This window comes from Xenopus laevis, chromosome 2S (genome assembly GCF_017654675.1).
Source record: "Xenopus laevis strain J_2021 chromosome 2S, Xenopus_laevis_v10.1, whole genome shotgun sequence".
Lineage (NCBI taxonomy): Eukaryota > Metazoa > Chordata > Amphibia > Anura > Pipidae > Xenopus > Xenopus laevis.
Window position 1 is genome coordinate 1,715,482 of NC_054374.1, and position 19,069 is coordinate 1,734,550.

The 19,069-nt window shown below is 35.2% G+C and overlaps 1 protein-coding gene across 2 annotated transcripts in view; it reads right to left on the minus strand.

Annotated features, from left to right (window-relative positions):
• Positions 1-445: 445 nt before the first annotated feature.
• Positions 446-19,069, minus strand: part of LOC108709161 (neuroligin-4, X-linked) — a 164,113-nt gene continuing 145,489 nt past the window's right edge. For both annotated transcript variants that reach the window (XM_018248768.2, XM_041583311.1), the window contains 2 exons: positions 13,215-14,004; positions 446-2,719 (listed from right to left, as the gene is read on the minus strand). In XM_018248768.2, coding sequence (XP_018104257.1) covers positions 1,879-2,719; positions 13,215-14,004 — 1,631 coding nt within the window. In that variant the 3' untranslated portion in view covers positions 446-1,878. The remainder of the gene's footprint in view (positions 2,720-13,214; positions 14,005-19,069) is intronic.

Here is a 19,069-nt window from a genome sequence, read left to right on the forward strand (position 1 = left end):
ATGATAAAATCCTGGCAAACCGCACAAGCATCTGTTCGACAGTTAATATTCTAAACCAAATATATTTATATTCCATTCCTTCTGGGGGGCTACCTTAAAAAAGTGCTGATTAATTCATCTTCTTTTTATCCAGCACCAAAAATGAGTAGTACCTGCTTCAAAACTCTAACTGATCTGTCTCAGCTTTAACTATTTTAAATAAAAGGGGTTTTGATGTGTTGTTAAATGTTGGCAGGCCCGAAGCACCATTGAAACCATGATATATTTAAATTGCATAACCTCCCATAATTCCCAAGGTTATGATATGAATGCAATATGCATAGAATAAAATTATTGAAATTTATTTTTAACAAAATTCTAAATTTGCAAAACTGTCAAAGTGTCAATTAGTCTTTAAATAATGTAATCCAAACTGTCATGATCTAATAATGCAACAATTTTGATTAACAATTTTTATTAAAATATGTAATCATATGTTCAATAACAAAATCACTTGCAGAAAGTACAGCTTTTTCTTCTCTTGACATTAAGCAAACTTTATGGATTAGAATAATTGGAGAGGAAAATTATGTTTGTCCAATTAAATGTTTAAGATTTATTTGAAAATCATTTGGTGATCTTTCTTTTGTATCTTTCCATAATGTGCATTAAGTATGTGACAGATATATAAATGATTAAAAAAATAGACTCACATTTATATGACAAACATTGGACACTGGATGTAGTCTCCTAGTTCACATAAACCAAGCCAAACTAGGCAGGTGTGGTTTGATGTTTTTAAAGTAGAATTCTGAATATGAGTTCTAACATTTTGTATTATTTAAACAGCAATGCTGCTCTGGCTCAACAAATGACTATACATTTGAGACATTTTTATGACTCAAAGGCAATATTACTATCAAATAGTTTATGCCTAGAGCTAAGTGGGAAAACAGTCATTGGAAACGTACAAAAACATAAAGTATTTTAACTTTATTATTGTCATTTCTAAATGTTTTCAGGTATGACAATATCTTTATAAAATAAAAGAGAAAAAAGAGAAAATGTTGCTGAAAGGAAATAAGAATCAGTTATTCAGGTAAAATTATACATGCATTTGTATAACCTCAAATGGGCGTTGTTTTTTATTCCAGTTATTATAACCAAAATGTCATCATCAGTTGAACTTGCATTGTTTACTACAAATGAAATAGGTTATAAAATTCCAAAACGTATTTCTTCTTTATCAAGAAGAATTCTTTTTCTTGTTCTGGAGGCAACAGAGATGGATATTAACAATGTATATACAGATAGGTAACAACTAAAACGCAATCTTTCTAAAAGTTCTTTTTAAACTTAAAACCAACAATAAAAGATATTTCCCCTTAAACTCACATCTATTTACATTTTATACAAATATGAATTCCTTTAAATACAGTTCATGTTGGCATATACCTTCATTGCCAAAACTATACATTTTCTCTGCATAGCCGCTCCTCTTTTTTTAAATATAATTTTCATTATGAATTACAGCTTCATAAAAGCTCAATATGTGAATTTATTAGACCAATGTCCATTCATTTATGGCACAATAGAGAAATTAGAAAACAAAAACAAAGCAGTAAAGAAACATGTTCTGCTTCAGAATAATATGTCTAACCATATATTATAAAGGAAACATTCATTTTAGGAGGCTGTTTAGAATGTTTGTCTTATTAAATATTGTCAAGCATGAATAAATTCATTGGCAATTTACACTTTTCACGTCTTTCAAGGGTTGATCTTTATGAACATTTGATCCACTGGACGGAATGAATAAGAAAATAATCCCTTCCTTTCTATGTCATAAGTTTTCTGTTTGTTTTTGTTTTCTTCAAGCGGTTGAAAAAAGTGACAAAGCTATACCCGAGTGGTGGAATGCCCATGGGGTAAATTAGTACTATTTTGGCCTCCACTAAATGTGTTAAAGGTATGCAGTGGTTGCATTCCTGTTAATGTGTTTGGAATCATTGTTATAGTGTTTGGAGTCATGAGGGGAATGTCATCAGGAGACCTCCTCAGTGTAAGAGTGTAGTCAGGTGGACAGGTTAGCCGCAGAGTATCATGTGCCTGGAGAGCTTCACATTCATGATCATGTTCCAGTTGTTTCATCTGTAACGACATTATCTCTTCATTTTGTATGTGAGCTATATCATTTGTTGTATTCCTCTGAGGGCTAGGTCGTCGATGAGTTTCATGACGTCTCTTATCCTTTTTGTAGTATAAAGCAGCAAAAGCCAATATATTCAGAAACAACAGTGATGCCCCTACAGCTATTGTAACACTAAGTTCTGTGGAATAATCCCTTTTGTCTTCTGTAATAATAGTATTTTCACCCAATACATTCTTTTGGGTTTCCTTAGGATTGTTTGCTGGTGTCATGGCAGGACGTTTTGTTGTAATCCTTGGTTTTAAAGGTGGGCGTCTTGTAACATGGGGATATGATGTCATGTCTGGTGGAGGTACTTTTGTGGTTGTTGAGACATACTGGAATATTTCGTTGAGGTTGTGTAAATGTGGTACAAGCTCTAGCCAGAAAGCCACCTTGGTTGCTCTATAATGGTCTCTTACCCTGGGCTTCAAGCCAATGTGCAAATAGAATTGGTCCTTTGGATCATATTTTGACCAAGCAACTTCTTCAAATCTATTTGGCTTTGTATGGATGAACTTTGTATCTTGAGGGACTGGCTTATTTGGATCTCTACAAAATAAAAAAGGGATAAAGCATAAATATATAATTTGAACATCAGTAATCAGTTATTTGTTACTAATTCATATAATGGCTCAAATAGTTGTTAGAACTTACAAATGATTGTCCTGTTTTACCAGTGATTTCAAAGAGAACATAAATGCTAGGTGCATGTTACAAAATCCCTGTTTTAATATCTGAAACTGTTGTACATCTTTTTGGAACAGAAACACAGTATACAGTATTATGCTCTTATTGGAAAAACCAAGTTGTCTTTTGAAAAGATAACCAATAAAAAAAAAATCAACACAAATCACACAACATGATGGATCTAAATGTTTAGAAAATTTCAGGATTTTTATGTGTGATTTATATTGGTTAATCTTTTTATTACTAACAAAACAGCAGGTAGACAAAGTGTAAAAAATAGACATGTAATAAAAACATCATTACCAAAAACTTAATTGGATGTTGACCATTCAGTTATGCTTCAGCATTTATATTTCCTTTTAGTCTTTGGATGTATTTTAATTGTCTAGTAAGATACTAAACAATAATATACTTTCTATAACAGTTACGAATATTAAGTAATAAATTGCCGATTTCATTATTATACGGGAAAATGGCTCATTCATAGATGGGGAGGCATCTTGTCCCCTTGGAACTTGCTTCTTGTTCCCTGAGATGCAACTCTTTGGATGCCCACAATGTAGTGTAATTGTCTCTGTAGGCAGCACTGATAGCACTTGGCAATGCTACATACAGGAGGGGTGTGGCATGGGTTGGTGAAGGGCAGTCCCCTGTTACATCACCAGTTCTCACTAGTGATGGCCACATGTTTTCACCTGTTGTGGATTTGTAGTGAAATCTGCTGTTTCTCCTGCATTAAATTTTTGTCTGAATCCGTGCTAACGTTACATGTGCATTTTGTTTTGCTTACAAAAATGGTAGAAATAAACACAGAACAGAAAGGTATACATTATTATTGTATACCATTTGGAATTAGGGTTACTGCTTCCCGGTTGCAATTTTCAATATTAATCAGGGTTTCAATCCAGGGTTCATTGTAAAAAACGACAGCTTGTACTTAATTTTGGGACAGGTTAAGGTACAGACCAGATCATCAGCCTGTAATGATTGACTCTGTGCCCAATAGTATATAGCTTCTTAAATGATTATATGTACATTGACTATTTTAGTGATAAAATTAATAAAAGCAATTAAAGGAAAAATATCTTAAAATAAAAATTACTTAAAACACAAACCATTTTATCAACTTGCAAAAGTAGCTTTAGTCTAAATTGAACCTGGAACTTTAACACTGAAAACTGCAAGCAAGGAATTCTAATACCTAGACCATTTCTTTGTGGTCAAAAGTTCAGGTGATCACATGGGTGATTTTATTAATGCAAAATGTTAGTATTGTTTTTGTGAAGTAATTCAAATTAAGGCTTAATGATTTATTTAGTTTGCTTATCCAAAGTTTCTTATAGTATTTAGTTTAAATATAGCAAGGGTCTGTTTGATTTAATAGCGCCCCACAACACTGTAGAATTTACATTCACCAAACTATCAATGTCATAGTAATTTTTGAAAATATAATACATAATAATTTGTCTAATTTTTCATTTTAAATCCCCAGCAAACAGCAAACGTTTTTTTACAAATAATATTTTCTGATTGTATAGGATTTATTACCTTAACGTGTTCCAAATACTGTTTGCATTAATTCTTGAAGGGATTCTGTCAGGATTTTTATGAAATAGTTTTTATTTCTACTGCAAATTTACACTGCAAATAATTCACTCTACAATATAAAATGTCATTCCTGAGCCAGCAAGTGTATTTAATTATAATATTGTTGTGTTGGTGCATATCAGGTCATTTTGCCTGGTCATGTGATTTCAGAAAGAGCCAGCACTTTAGGATGGAACTGCTTTCTGGCAGGCTGTTGTTTCTCCTACTCAATGTAACTGAATGAGTCTCAGTGGGACCTGGATTTTACTATTGAATGCTGTTCTTAGATCTACCAGGCAGCTGTTATCTTGTGTTAGGGAGCTGCTATCTGGTTACCTTCCCATTGTTCTGTTGTTAGGCTGCTGGGAGGAAAGAAGGGGGTGATATCACTCCAACTTGCAGTACAGCAGTAAATTTATAGACAACTTAAGGGAAATGAGAAGGGAGAAAGTAATACAGAAATGTTATGTTTTTTATTTTGCATAAACATTTAAAGCTAATGAAGCCAATGGCTTAGCCATACCATTTGGCATCTGATGATGCAGTCCCTGACTACACAGAACATTTTTGTCTGAATAAGTGCTGGTCCATAGGGTTTAAACCTTTTTTATTACCTTCTGCAAACTGCATTATCTGGAATTCATTTTGTAAACAAGTTGTCTCTTAAATAGTTGTGAAATATGTCATTTGGAGTCTTGCTATAAAATAAGGTCCTGGTCTGTAAAACTACCACCAACAGCCAAATGAAATAATTTTCTCCTGTATGTGATGTTACAGTTTATAAATAAATTAGTCCCTACGTTTCTCTAAATTCTTGGTGAGATCTCTAAAACAGTAGTTCTTTTCTCTAACACTTTTAGCATTAGTCCGATGAATGGGGCTAGTGCTGAACATAATTGTAACTTTATTTTGAAATGTGTATTCTTTTCTTATTTCTTGTAGTAATCAGGACAAAAGCTGAAACTGAGAGTCTACTATCTGGTACACATAAGCATAACTGAGAGTTGAGCTGCTCCTTATCTGAACGTCTAACAAAGATTAAAGTAAGGAAAAGAAAGGTTTTATTTACACACTGGGATTCAGTGGACCGCTAGACTGTTTGTATGTTCTTAATGAACTAGGAAGTAGAATTTAAGTTTTTACCCTGTTGTAGTGCAAGAAATAACACAAATACACATTGCTTAATTAAAACAATAGACAAGAAGTAAAAAAGGGGGTAAATTGACCCTTTGGCTTTTGTCATTAATTCATCCACAAAATTGGTTTTGGTGTCATTATTAGTGGACAGAAACTGGTCCGTTTTGCTTCACAAAATTATCGGTCTTTTTCTTTTTTTGCCACGGTTTTTCTTAAACCAAATTCATTGTCATCAATCATATTGTTTCTCTTTCCAAATGCACTGGAGTCAATGGGCTTTTTTTTTGCAGTTTTTCTCCTGCAAAATACATTGGAGTCAATGTGCATTTTGCGCAAACCAAATTCATTAGAGTCAATTTATTTGAGTTTTTTTTTCTTGTGCCAAAATTAATTGTCATCAATGGGCAGTTTTTCTTGTGTTTTTATCAGAGTGAGATACTATGTATTTCCTTAAAATTAAAAAAATTGCACAGCTATTCAATTAGCAGACAGAAATCTTACTTTCATCATTATACTAGATGTACCATTACATTTTTTCAATCAAAGCTGAAACTTTTGAGGCAACGGGGAAGTCATATATGGGTATGTGCAACACTAAGGGGCAGATTTATCAAGGGTCGAGTTTCAAAGTAATGGGAGTTTTTTAACTTTCGAAATTAGAATAAAAAAAGGCCAATCAAAATTTAATATAAAGATTGGGGGGTTTTTGCGGGTGAATAGGCTTTATTCGATCGTTCAAATCAAAATAAGATTGAATTTGATCAAATTCAAGTATTTTCAGTATTTTGACTCCAAATAAGTTCTAGGAGGTCCCCTATAGGCTAAAAATGCAATTCGCCTGGTTTTAGATGCCTGGTTGTCGAAGTTGAAGTTTTAACGATACAGTACATGATAAATTTCGATATTCAATTTTTTTTCAAATTCAAATCCAATTGGACTACTCCCTAGTCGAAGTACACAAAAATATCTTGAAATTCTAATTTTTTTTACTTCAAATTTTCAATTTCACCCTTGATAAATCTGCCTCTAAGTGGCATATTTATCATTTTATTTAAATACTCTGCACAATGTATATCTATAACAGAGAAGTTTTCCTCATATAAGTCCAGCACAGAAGGCAGCGCCTGCTTAAAAATGACATGTAAAGGCGGTCATGCAACATCACGTTTTATGCTGTTTTTTACCATCACAATTTACTTGCTGTCTAAATTATTCCCAATGACTTGAAAGGTTAATGCCATACACATATGGTGATCAGGTGGTGTAAAAGAAAATATACAGCTTTATAAATCCACCCTTTATTCTATGGTACATTCTACTCTGCTTTTTTGCAGTAAAAACTTTACATGGCATGATAAATAGGCCCCTAGTAGCACTAGAAGCCTTGAAGCCCTCAATTCAGTAATGTGATATGATTCCTCATGCTTTTCAATTACTTTTCGTCTTTTCTCAAGTTTGTGTTTAATTGCATGGATGTTCGCAAAACATATACATCAATATAATTATGTTACAAGCAACAGAAATAATAGCCAGTTTTTCTGATTTGTACAATCCATTTGTTTAGCATAAATAAACTGATGTTGGGAAATAAAATATGACAATGTATTTAAAGTACATTTTTTAAAACCTGAAAAGTAATAACTTAACCAGTTATGTTTATTTGGGTTATTATCTGCACATCTATTGAAATGCTTTTTTTTCTGGGCTTGGTATAAGTGACATTATAATGCTAATAATATGACATTTCCTTTTAACATTATATTTTCAGGAAAAAATATTATTTTTAATAATACTGCAGTCTCCACACTGCACTGCAGTAGAACTACAGTTTGGAAAGCCTAATCCTGCCATTAAAATCTTCATTGAAAAGATTTACAGCCCTCTAGTGCTACACTGAGTGTGCTTTTATTTTTATTTCAGTGTAAAAGACTCAAGGTTAAAAAAAAAAAAAAAACAGTACCCTGGCAGAAAAGCTGAAAATATATTGTAAAAAATGATGCAGGATGAAGGTTAATGCAGAAATATAATTCATATTATTCCAGGGAATCTACAAGAATCTACAGTACCTTTTGTATTTTTTGTTATATATAATCTGTATTCTAGTTCATATTAATTACCATGTTTGTAATGCACTACGTTTATATTAATACAGTTCCTGTAGAATATAAGTAATAGGACTGGCAGGAGAAACCTTTAAAGAGTAGCATTGAAATGCATTGCTATTTCTACTGCTTTTTTCTTAGCTTGCTACTCTCTAAAAGTAATAAAAATAAATTATTTCTAATTACTGAAAAACAGAAAAGGAAGAGGCTTTTTGAGGTGAAGACGACTTGTGGCTACATTGGAAATCCTACAGAAGCCCAGTGCTGATGGATCTATGAACATAAAGCAGCAGTCTGCCATCTTTCCAACATAAGTGCAATGAATACGGATATTGCTGAGAATATTTTTTGACTAATTTGTATAAATAGAAAGAAGAAAAGTACCCCGCTTAATCACTCAAATAACAGTAGTCACAAGATGGGCCAGCTTGTGGCCTTATTCAATTACCTTAAAGCTCAAGTATAAATATAAAGTGCAGTGCTATATTTATATTCAATTGATTAAAAAACAATTATTTAGAGTTGATCAGTAATAGTTTAAATAAAGTGCAGTGCAATATTAACCCTATAGTGATTAAATTTTAAGGTCAAAAAATTAATACTTATACCCTGGCTTCAGCAGTTTATGAGCCACCAATTACCCTTAGCTAAATGATTGTGAATTTTATAAATAGCAACGTTGCTTGAGAATTAAATTAATAAATTATAAAGTGCTTGATAGTGCAGAATAATTCATTAGAAGGTAATAAATTTAATTAATTAGAGATAAAAATTTCTAATAAATGCTCAGTTCATGAAAACAAGAGAGAAATTGGAAAAGAAGATTAGGTGGAGTTGTCCCAAATCTGCTGCCTATTGTTTTTCTATCCCTGGGACACCACAAAGACTGAGAAGGCAGAGCAACCGGGACTGGTGGTCTCAAATTTAACTAAGCCCTATTGCTGTTGAAGGCTTTTGTATCCTAAAAACCACAAATCCACGGCCTCCTGAGAAATTAGATATGCAGAAAGAGAGCTATAGATATGAACTGAGCAGTTCCCACCGCCCCTACAATAGTTGACCGATGATTTAAATATTTAAAATTGATTTTAAAAGACTAAAGATCTGTAAAAACAGGAACGCCAAAGCCTGCTTCGCAAAGTCAGCTTTTTCAAAGCGTAATAAAAAGTTCCCCCGGGAAGCGTGGTTTAAAACACTTCCGCATTGTGCGTCATGCGGTAGTTCTCGCGAGACTTTATTTGCACATGCTCATTCTATGACGTTCGCGCATGCTCAATACTAATGGAACGTCTCTATCCGTTGCTAGGATACTTTGTGAAGCTAAGTCAGAATTTGTCAATATCTTAATTCATTTCTGCGCAGAATGGAAGAGCCTGGAAAAAATCTAGTTTTTTTGTGAAAAAAAACTCAAATTTTTGAAGATTTATTATACCCTGAGGATAGATAAAGTTCAAAAATCGGGCATCACAGACCTGCCGAGGTTGTATATAAGTCAATGAGAGAGGTCCCTATGGAAAGTTTCTGTGCTTTATGCTGAAAGTAGCCCAAAATCCGACTATTTTGGACTTTTCGGGCAAAAATCCAAATAATTCAGGCTTTTCAGGAAAAAAGCAGTAAAAATCAAGCAAATGGGGAAAAAACTCAGAAAAAACTTACAATTTGGGTTTTTGCTCAATTTTTTAGAGTTTATCCTCAATCCAATTAAATTGTGCTTTTTAAATAATAAACAAGGTCCAATCATGAATTCTAGTTTGGTCTGAATTTTTTTTATAACATCAAAAAAATCAGATTTTGATAAATAAGCCCCCCCCCTGTCCGGGTCCCTAAATTATTGTTACTTTTTATTACTTTTCTTTAATTTTAGGCCATTTTTTATTTATTTTCCAGTCTCTCATTCAAATCACTGTTATTTCGGTACATTATCTAGCAACCAGAGAACTGAAGTAAATTCCAAACTGGATAATTGAAATTCATAATATTGTATAAAATTTATGAAAATATGTTTTTCTGTGTATCATAAAAATATTTTTTAAAGATAAATTAAACCCACATAGCCCACACAGGACCACTGCACTGCCCCACCCCACTTCTCTCCGCCAAACCACAACAACCTGTATCTTCAAAACAGCCCGACCACTGTCTGTAAACTACAGTTGCATGGCAGAGATGGCAGCTACCACGTTTGTGGTCTTTGTTATCTTTCCTTTGCATTTGACTCTAATTATATAAAAGGAAAATGGCCAACATTATAGACAAAAACTTGTGAGAACTGTGAGATACTGTATACTATAATATACTTGTGTGTATATACTATATATATAGTAGTCAAGAATTTGCATATTTCAAAAAGATACCTACAAGTTAAATATTTCCCAACTTTGAACCTGATAAGCAATATCAACCACACTGTATTAACCAGTCCATATTTGCATTAAGCATTGTGTCCTGGACAAGTTATCTAAATATTTTTCAGGCACATCAAACTGTGTAGCACAAAAGAAATTGGATCATGACTCAAATCATGAGTTATTATTAAAGTTGCGTAGCAAGTGTAGAGATCTATTTCTTTCTATATCTATATGTATTAAACATGTTTATTGATACAGAAGCAAAAACTGGAAATTTACTGAAAGTCAATAGGGCTTAATACAAAAAAGGCGATTACTTTTTGGGAGGAGGAGCAAAGGATACCTTTGCAGGTGATTTGCAGGGATAATCAAAGATCTGTTAACTTTTCTGTTAGGGAAAGCGATCAAGGATCTCCCAAGCATCTTTAATGGCACCAAAGGAGTTAACGAAGGTACCTGGGACTGTGAGGTGGCACTGAGGTGGGAAGGTGGAGTAGGAAGTAGGGAGCAAACGCCAGGATTGGTAAGCAAAACCTGGGAGGGGGTAAGTATAAAATAACACTGAGGTGCATTTCCTACTTCTTCCATTTAGGCACTTGGGGGCAGATTCACTAACCGGTGAAAAGTCACCAGCGACCTCTTCACACCCATGTGTCAATAATTTGCTCAGACAACGACAATTAAGTAAAATGGGTGCTGAACACTGGAGTCACTTCGGAAATGCGAGCAATTCAAATCGAAGATGTGCGCAAATTCGCTAGAGGTTTGGCGCTCAGGTTAATTTACATATGGCGGGAAATTTAAAGTTGAATGGACGTCTTTATGTTATATGTTGCAGCAAATACATTTCATTTCCACTGTTAATTACACATGTCTAGAGAACTTTAGTAAAGACTTGTTATAATGCCCTAAGCATGAGTCCACTGTAAAATAATGTTAGAAAATATATGGGGAGAACTGGTTACCCAAAAAAAATTTAAGGACTTTTGCAGGCTATCAAAAAAAGGAAAAGTCGCCAGCGTTTTTTGGACTTTGATGCACTTTCCACTCAGAATATGATGTAAGTAACAAAAGATCGAGGAAGTCCCATCTACTCCATTGCACTTCGCCTGGTCTGAGCTGGTGAAGGCAAGTCTGGTTCACTAAAATCTGCATTTTAGTGAATTTGCGGAGTAAAGTCCATTTGCCATAGCGAATTGTCACCCATATTTTGGCTACATTGTATTTAGCCTAAAAAGTTGCGTTTTCTATGGTCAGTATTAAATGCATTAGAATCCTTATCTGCAAGCTAAAGTGGCCAAACACTGAAAGATCTGCTTATTTGGTGAGGTTGCTTTATGAGTGGATCTGTCACGTTCGGCACCCTAAATCCAGAACCAGTGCTAGGCTCCCTGGTCTCAGCTCTTGCTTCCGCCTAAAACAGCCGCCTTTTACTTTGGGAGGAGCCCTCCGCTAATTGGATGCCACTAGGTCTAAATAAGAGAGGAGCCAAGCAAAAGTTTTGAATGAGCCAAGGGGCATAATCATTTTACCAATGATACTGGATGGAAGACAACACAGCTTGGAAGACAGGCCAGACAGACAAGCTTGACCAGGAAGGCAAGGGTCAATAACTGTAAGATCAAACAGGATTTAAAAAGATTAGCACCCAGTAAACTAGCAAGTAGAAACTAACAACGAGCAACTACAGAAAAACCAAAATCCCCTTAAATACATTTGAATTTCGCTCCAAGGCACCATGACGTCATCACGCCAGCACATAAACCCAGAAGCGGCCATAGAGACACCAGTGGGCATCCCCACCGGAGGTGCTGCGGACGTCCCCACCGGCCACTAGACCACCAGGGTAACCTATAGTTACAGGATCTTTCCTTGATACACCATCTTTGAGGTGGGGATCTGCTGATCATTGCCCATCACAATGACTACAATACAGGCTGTCAAGGTGACTTGGAGCGAGAGAGGACCACATCAACAAGCCACTGCCCAAATTTGCATTATTATTAGCCAGTCAGTCTGCTGGATGGCCCCATACACAGATAAGATATCAACTCTGTCCATTGGCAGCTTTTTTCAGCCACCTTAGGAATAAACGCGAGCATTTGATACCATTGTATTCTGCACAGCCTATAACTCATTAATTCTCATTTATATTGTTGAATCTATTCATTTCTTTGCTTCCATGCAAGGTACACATTAACTAACTAGTCCTACAACATAAGGGTTTTAAAGGCAATCCATTTCAAATCCGCATAATTGCCCAACAAAATCTCTTTAAACCTGGATACTTAAGATGTATTCATGCTTATATGGCTGTATATAATTGATCTGCTTAACTCAAGAGCAAATACAGCATACAGTGTACAGCGTGGTAAGCCTTCCAATAAAGCTAACATGTCTCTGAGCTAAGTATTAATAAGCAACCTTGAATGTATATTTGATTGATAGCTGCACAAATTAATGATATTCATAATGCATATAGTAGGGCAGTACTTAATTCTAGGCACCCATGCAGCTATCTATTTTTTTTGCAAACTAAATTAAATTGCTACAGAACATACCATTTAATGTGGAAGAATATTTACATTTCTACCTTTAAAACAACATATAGATTAACTCTTTAAATGGTGACTTTTGACAAGTTTTGCAGGAATCATTATTCCTATAGAATGCATATTTTTGTTAACAAATGGAATCATACAGTATGATTATATTTTGTTTTAATAGTATAAGAGTAAACATTATAAATTCATCAATTTCACCTGTTAAATATAGCTTGGGTTTAGCAGATAATGGAGGTAGATATGTATTAAAGGCATTAAGTTTGCCCAGGAGCAGAACCCCATAGCAACCAATCAGCAGGTAGAATTTACTGGTCACCTATTTAAAGGCAAAAATTGTTACCATATACTCATATATTCCTAGTTGAGAGGAAAGATAGAGATTGCAAACAACATGACTAGACCTTATGAAGGTGGTACAGGGTGGTATACAGACCTTAGGGTCGATATATAAAACTAGAAATTAAACAGAACAAATTTTAACTTATTTTAAAGTTAATTTAAATTAAGTCAGATTATGGATTAAACATAAACCTTGACCTACAGATGGTGGTTTGGGTATTTAACAATATAGCATTTTGCAAAAAAAGTAATAGAAAAAGGAAGAAAAATAAAAACATACCCAGTCTTGGCAAAGTTAGTCCAATATGTCATAACAACTGCGCTGAGCATGACATCATTCTTTGAGAAATTGCAATTAAACAGTTCAGTGGGCCCAATCATTGGAATTCCAAACACATAAGGGACTTCATCACCATGAGCAGAATCAGCCCATGTTGGTTTCATTTCACTTTGGCAATGGTGATAAAATGCATAGAAATATGTAGGAGAACCATATCGAGCATGTAGATCAGCAGTTGCCACTGCAGGAGCTACCCACTGGTGGTCAGTAAAAAGAGCAACCAAAGTCTTCCTTCGGGTTTCAGGATTTTCCTTATCTGCCCAATCAGTATACATAAATTTAATAGTTTCTCTGAGTGTATCTTTTCCTTCAGGATAACCATACAAATTGTCTACAAAGTTGGAGACTGAAAAGTCAAAGTCACTTAAAGAAACTCCGTCTTCGTTATCTACCATTCCATCAACAAATTTTAAGCCTTCCCCTTGATTAACTCCAAGCATAATATCATAATTTAGGAACTCCCCTTGTTCCATGAGAATCTGAGGGTCATCTGGAATTACATCACCATCGATGACTGGTCCAAAGGCAATGTGGTACGTAGCTGGCGTGATAGACTGCTGAATGAGTTCTTTGTAGTTCTTATCCCGAAGACATTCAACCAAGTCAATAGTATCCAGCATGTCACAGCCCACTTTATCTGCCAATATCCTAGTATACTTGGCAGGCTGGTAGTTCACTGCCCAGCTGGATAAGGCTGTTCCACTTTGTATGATTGCTTTTTGGAACAAACCTGCAGGTGCAAAATTTATAAATGCAAATGTGAATCTTAAAAATAAAACAACAGTGTGGCTTTTACTAAGCTGATAATACATGCATTGTGTCTGTGTAATCTACATCCTAGCCTCTAACAGAATAATCTTTGGTATAAGAAGCACGTCTCATCACCTAGTACAATTTTCACTTATTTCCAGAATACTATTTAACTCATTTGCAAATGTTCATATTGAACTGTGTTTAAATTTTAAGTACAAATAAAATACACTTTTCCAATAACTTATTCTATGGTTCTTAGAATATTGAAGTGCGTATGCAATTTAAAAATTGTTCTATTGGGCAATCATGTCCTCTTGTCCATTTAATAGACACTTGACTCATCATTTATTCTTTCAAAGGGCCACAGAAAAGTACAGTAGCTACGATTTCTTGAATATATTTTTAATGACCTTATAGAAATCACTACACGTGCTCTAGATATTTACTTCATTCATGATTTTATACAGCATGTTCTTGTCAATACAAATGTGCAGGATTTTCTCTCTGTATATCTGTATATATTTAAGTGAAGAATAGCTCTCTTCATACTACAGGGGACACAGATAGACAGACTGAATATTCATATAGCAGATTGCAGTGTTCAAAGGAGTGGTAGCTGTGGAATGATCTCCATATGGATATCTGACCCATTAAAGGCAGGTTGATACTCATACAGTATATTACTATTCTTTATGCCATGTTCCCATGTTCTTGTTTCCTTTACTGCTGTTTGACTACTCAGAACAACTGATTTTCACTCCCACATTTCCATTTTCCTGTCCAAAAGTGATTCTCATTCTCACCTATGTCACAATTAGAGTTTTCTTCTCCCTTCCAGTTGTTTTCCCCAATCTTCTCCCACCCACTGGCTAGCTTCCACCCAATTATTCTAGCTTGCTTACAGTATGTGTGCACATAAAAGCACAAAATCAATTTCCCATGAACAAATTTCTCAAGACATACAGTATGCTTCCCTGAAGAAATATCCTTCCTTGAGTCTGATCTCCATAAGGGACAGACAATACAAGTTTCTCCACAAAATCTATATAATTCTTCTTAAGGCCAAGAGAACGGTTAAGAGACATGACTTGTGTCCTTGCTCTAAATGTCAAGGAGCTAACTTCACTCACTTGGTGTGAGACTGCCCCCCTTATACAGTAGGGATGTGCAGGTAGACTAAAATTCGACCCATACCTGACCCTAATCTTATCTGGCAGCAACCGCATCTGGCCCTAACTGGGCTTGTTATCCACTTTTTATAGCCATGCTTGCCCAACTGTGATGTCACAGAAGGGGATGGGGCATGCCAACACAAGTATATAAAAAGGTGCGCATGGAGGCATAAGTTGGGGTGTGCATTGAGGCAGAAGTTGGGCAGTAGAAACATGGGCCAAGAACATGATGCAGGAACATAATGTGGAAGCCGGCCTGAATCAGTCCAATGGGCTTCAGGCCAACCCACACATCACTGCCATACAGAGCTTCTGGAGAACCACAATACGGTCCTTGGCTGCCAACTTGGAATCACTGCATGTACTTGATCCAGTGGTCTGCCTTCTAGGGGTGATAGATGATCTACGATCTAGCCCCACCAATGCAATTAGAATTTGCTTTTCTACCCTCCTGCTTTATGTTAAGAAAATAATTATGCACTGCACGGGGCCTTACATTCTGGAGACAACTGACAGATAGGCTCTCCAGCTAATCAAACTTACTTATGAAACTAGGGGGCCACTGATAAATTTGAAAAGGTTTGGAGAGCTAGGTGTGATCAAAACTAGTGATGGGTGAATTTTTCACAAAATTCACGAATTTCCTGCGAAACGGGCAAAAAATTTGTGAAACGCGAATTTCAAAATTGCCGCCTGCGACAATTCCAATGCGTCCTTTTACTTGTTGCTGACATCAGAATAGCAGAAAATCGCAGCAAATTCAATCCTGCCGAATAAATTCGCCCATCACTCATCAAAACCTCATAGAACTGTAATTCTATGGTGTAGCTCAACCGAGTCCCTCAAAAGCTTCATTAGTTATACTGTATGTCCCCTTTTAATAACTAGCAAAGTCAGAATATAATACATTTCTCTGTTATATGAATATGCACTGTAATGAACACCAATTCAAGCTGCTGTAATCGATTATGTATGTTGTTTATTGTATTGAAACGAAAAAAAATGCACTTCTGAAAACAACCCTCCTTCATGACCGTAATTAGGATAAAATTACAAAACATTTGTAATAATCATTATAGAATTTTGGCTGTGTCTAAGTAAAGCATACCAGAAGTGTTTAAAAGGTTCCCGTTCAAGTGTTTAAGCTTATTGGGCCCTTACACTTAACCATAAATAGGATAGTCCTTTGTTTGATCATCAGTATAAATGTGCTTCTCATTGCGTTGCAAACCCCGTGCCGGAGTGCAAAAATTTCCAAATGAGAAAGATAATAGCCAGAGAGCACATAATTCTTCAATTTAAATGTCATCTCTTTATTCGCAGAAATTACTGCACAACATGTTTCGGCTACAACGACCTTTATGCACCTGATGAAGGCCGCTGTAGCCAAAACATGTTGTGCAGTATTTTCTGCAAATAAAGAGATGACATTTTAATTGAAGAATTACGTGCTCTCCGGCTATTATCTTTCTCCTTAGACTTAACCATTTATGTTCAATTGAATCAAGTTGTCCTTATTCTTTTTCCCTGCATGGGATCACCCCATAGAGCAGAATAGTGACCAACTATTTGGAGTGCTCATCCTTCTGATGTACTGTACACCCGGTATGGGTGTCAGGTGCTTAATCTGGACGACCTTCTCCAAGCCAACAGGTCCTGTATCCAATGCAAGTAGTACTAGTTATCCCTGCATTATCTTCTTATTTCTGCTAGAATTTCCATTATAAAGGCAACGTTTTGGACCCCACTGGGGTGCATGGAAAGTTATTGTTTTGAGGGTTGTAAAATCCATTATAGCCATCATGAATTCAGTTTGAGAGCTTGAGTTCTAGTTATAAAATTGCTACAGATAAAAATGGTATTCCTGCAAGGAAAAAAAACCAGACTTGGACCCCCGCCATGCAATAATCTTCTCTCAATTCAAAAAAAATGAATCACAAGCAATATAGATTAATTTTCAAAAAAATTTAAATTTACACTTTGTAAATCTTTAAAATAGAAGGGCAGAGAAGTACAGTGTCCAAATACTAATAAATATCTTGAGCTTCTGTTCCATTTACCGGATCTTTACCAATGAGCAGAAGTGGGGTAACTCATAGGAAGCTTTTTCCCCTCTTGCCCCTTCTTCTCCTCTTACACACACTAAATAACGTTTACAATAACATTTTGCATGATTGATATTTTAGTGAATTTATCTGCATGGTTGCGTTTGCAGGTAAAACTTTTTTGTGCACTTTTCAAATGTAGCAGTCTGTGCAGGTCATACAATTTGAATAATCAAATGTCATTGAGTAAACAAATGATTCAGAAGATTCATTTATACTTAGAAAATAAAATGCAGGCCCAGCACGTGGTAAAGATGTCACTTCACATATCCATAAAGACATTAGCCCGGTCAAATCTACCCTTCCCCTTTATTTGCTGAAGCTGAAATAACCTGCATTGTGCATTGTATTTCTAAGCCTAGTTCTAAAAACTGATGTGAATTTTGACTGTGTCCTTTGACAAAGCTTCTCAGAGAATCAAATTTGGTGCAAAGTAAATTTGATGAGCGAATCTGTCCTATTTAGTTTTTTCACTGTTGTTTCGTGAAAAAGTCGCACATGGCAAAATTCAGAATTACGCAATGAATCCATGGCTGGCGAATAAATTAGCTCATCACTAGGGGTAATATTTAAATATTATTCATATTAAAAATATTTAAGTAATATTTAATATTAGGATTTTGCATATTTCCTTTTTAATATTTCCTTTTTATTACTTTACTTGATCTTTAATTCTCACTAGTTAAATCTTGAATGCACTTGCTTTTTTTATATATCAGAAAGTAACTTACCACAATTCTCTATTAATGTAATATTTCTCTACTGAGATAATAATAGATAATAATATTTCATTTATTCACTCATATTATATAGTGAATAAAGTACCCCCTCTTGTAAAATATAAGGATATTATAAGTTACCGAGGAGTTTCATGACCATATAAACAGGTCATGGAACTCCGAGGTAACTTCTAATATCCTCATATTTTGCAACTGGGGGTACTTTATTTATTATAATACACAAGTTTCAGTGAGTCATGTGACAGAAATGACATCAGAACTCACCGTTTATAACTGATGACATCAGAACTCACCGTTTATAAGGATATAATTTACAAGATATTCATGGCTTTTGTGTATTATATGTATTTATTACACAGGCTTTAATTATTTATTGCATATTTTACCTGCACTTAGACACTTGAGGAGTCATTTTCAAACTATTGGGCGGAGGGCAAAAAATGCAAAAATGCAAAAAACAGGAGCCATATTCCATGTTTTTTTTTAATTCAGCACAACTGTACAGCAACTGTCCTTTCTTTACCTATTGTCCCTAATAAAAATAACTCCTTATAGGGTCTGTAGTGACTTAACAACTGAGTAGTATTTCAGCCAAGTTTGAATAAGAGAAAGTGATTGTAGCCTGCTATTGGCTTACAACAGATATTTCCCAAATGTCTGATATTAGCAATAGAAAGGGTCCCTTTTTGCAGTTAAAAGGACTGTATTACTGGGGCCTTGCTTACTAACTAGTACAGAGGTGCCCCCAGAGGTATATCTATTTAGAGTATATGCAGACCCCACAACTTAAGGAAAATGATCTGCATCACCCCTGAACCCTACTTACTGCTAGCACTTTTGCCATCCAATCCATGTGTTTGTGGGCATGGGGTGGTGGAAATGTAGGGGTGACCCTAATTACATTGCAGGAATGCCTGGGTAAGGATTTGCCACTAAGTGCCATTAAGTGACAACTTCATCTCTCTCTGCTAATTAAATGTAGCCTATGACAAAATACATTTTATTGTCTTTATTGTCTGTATTTT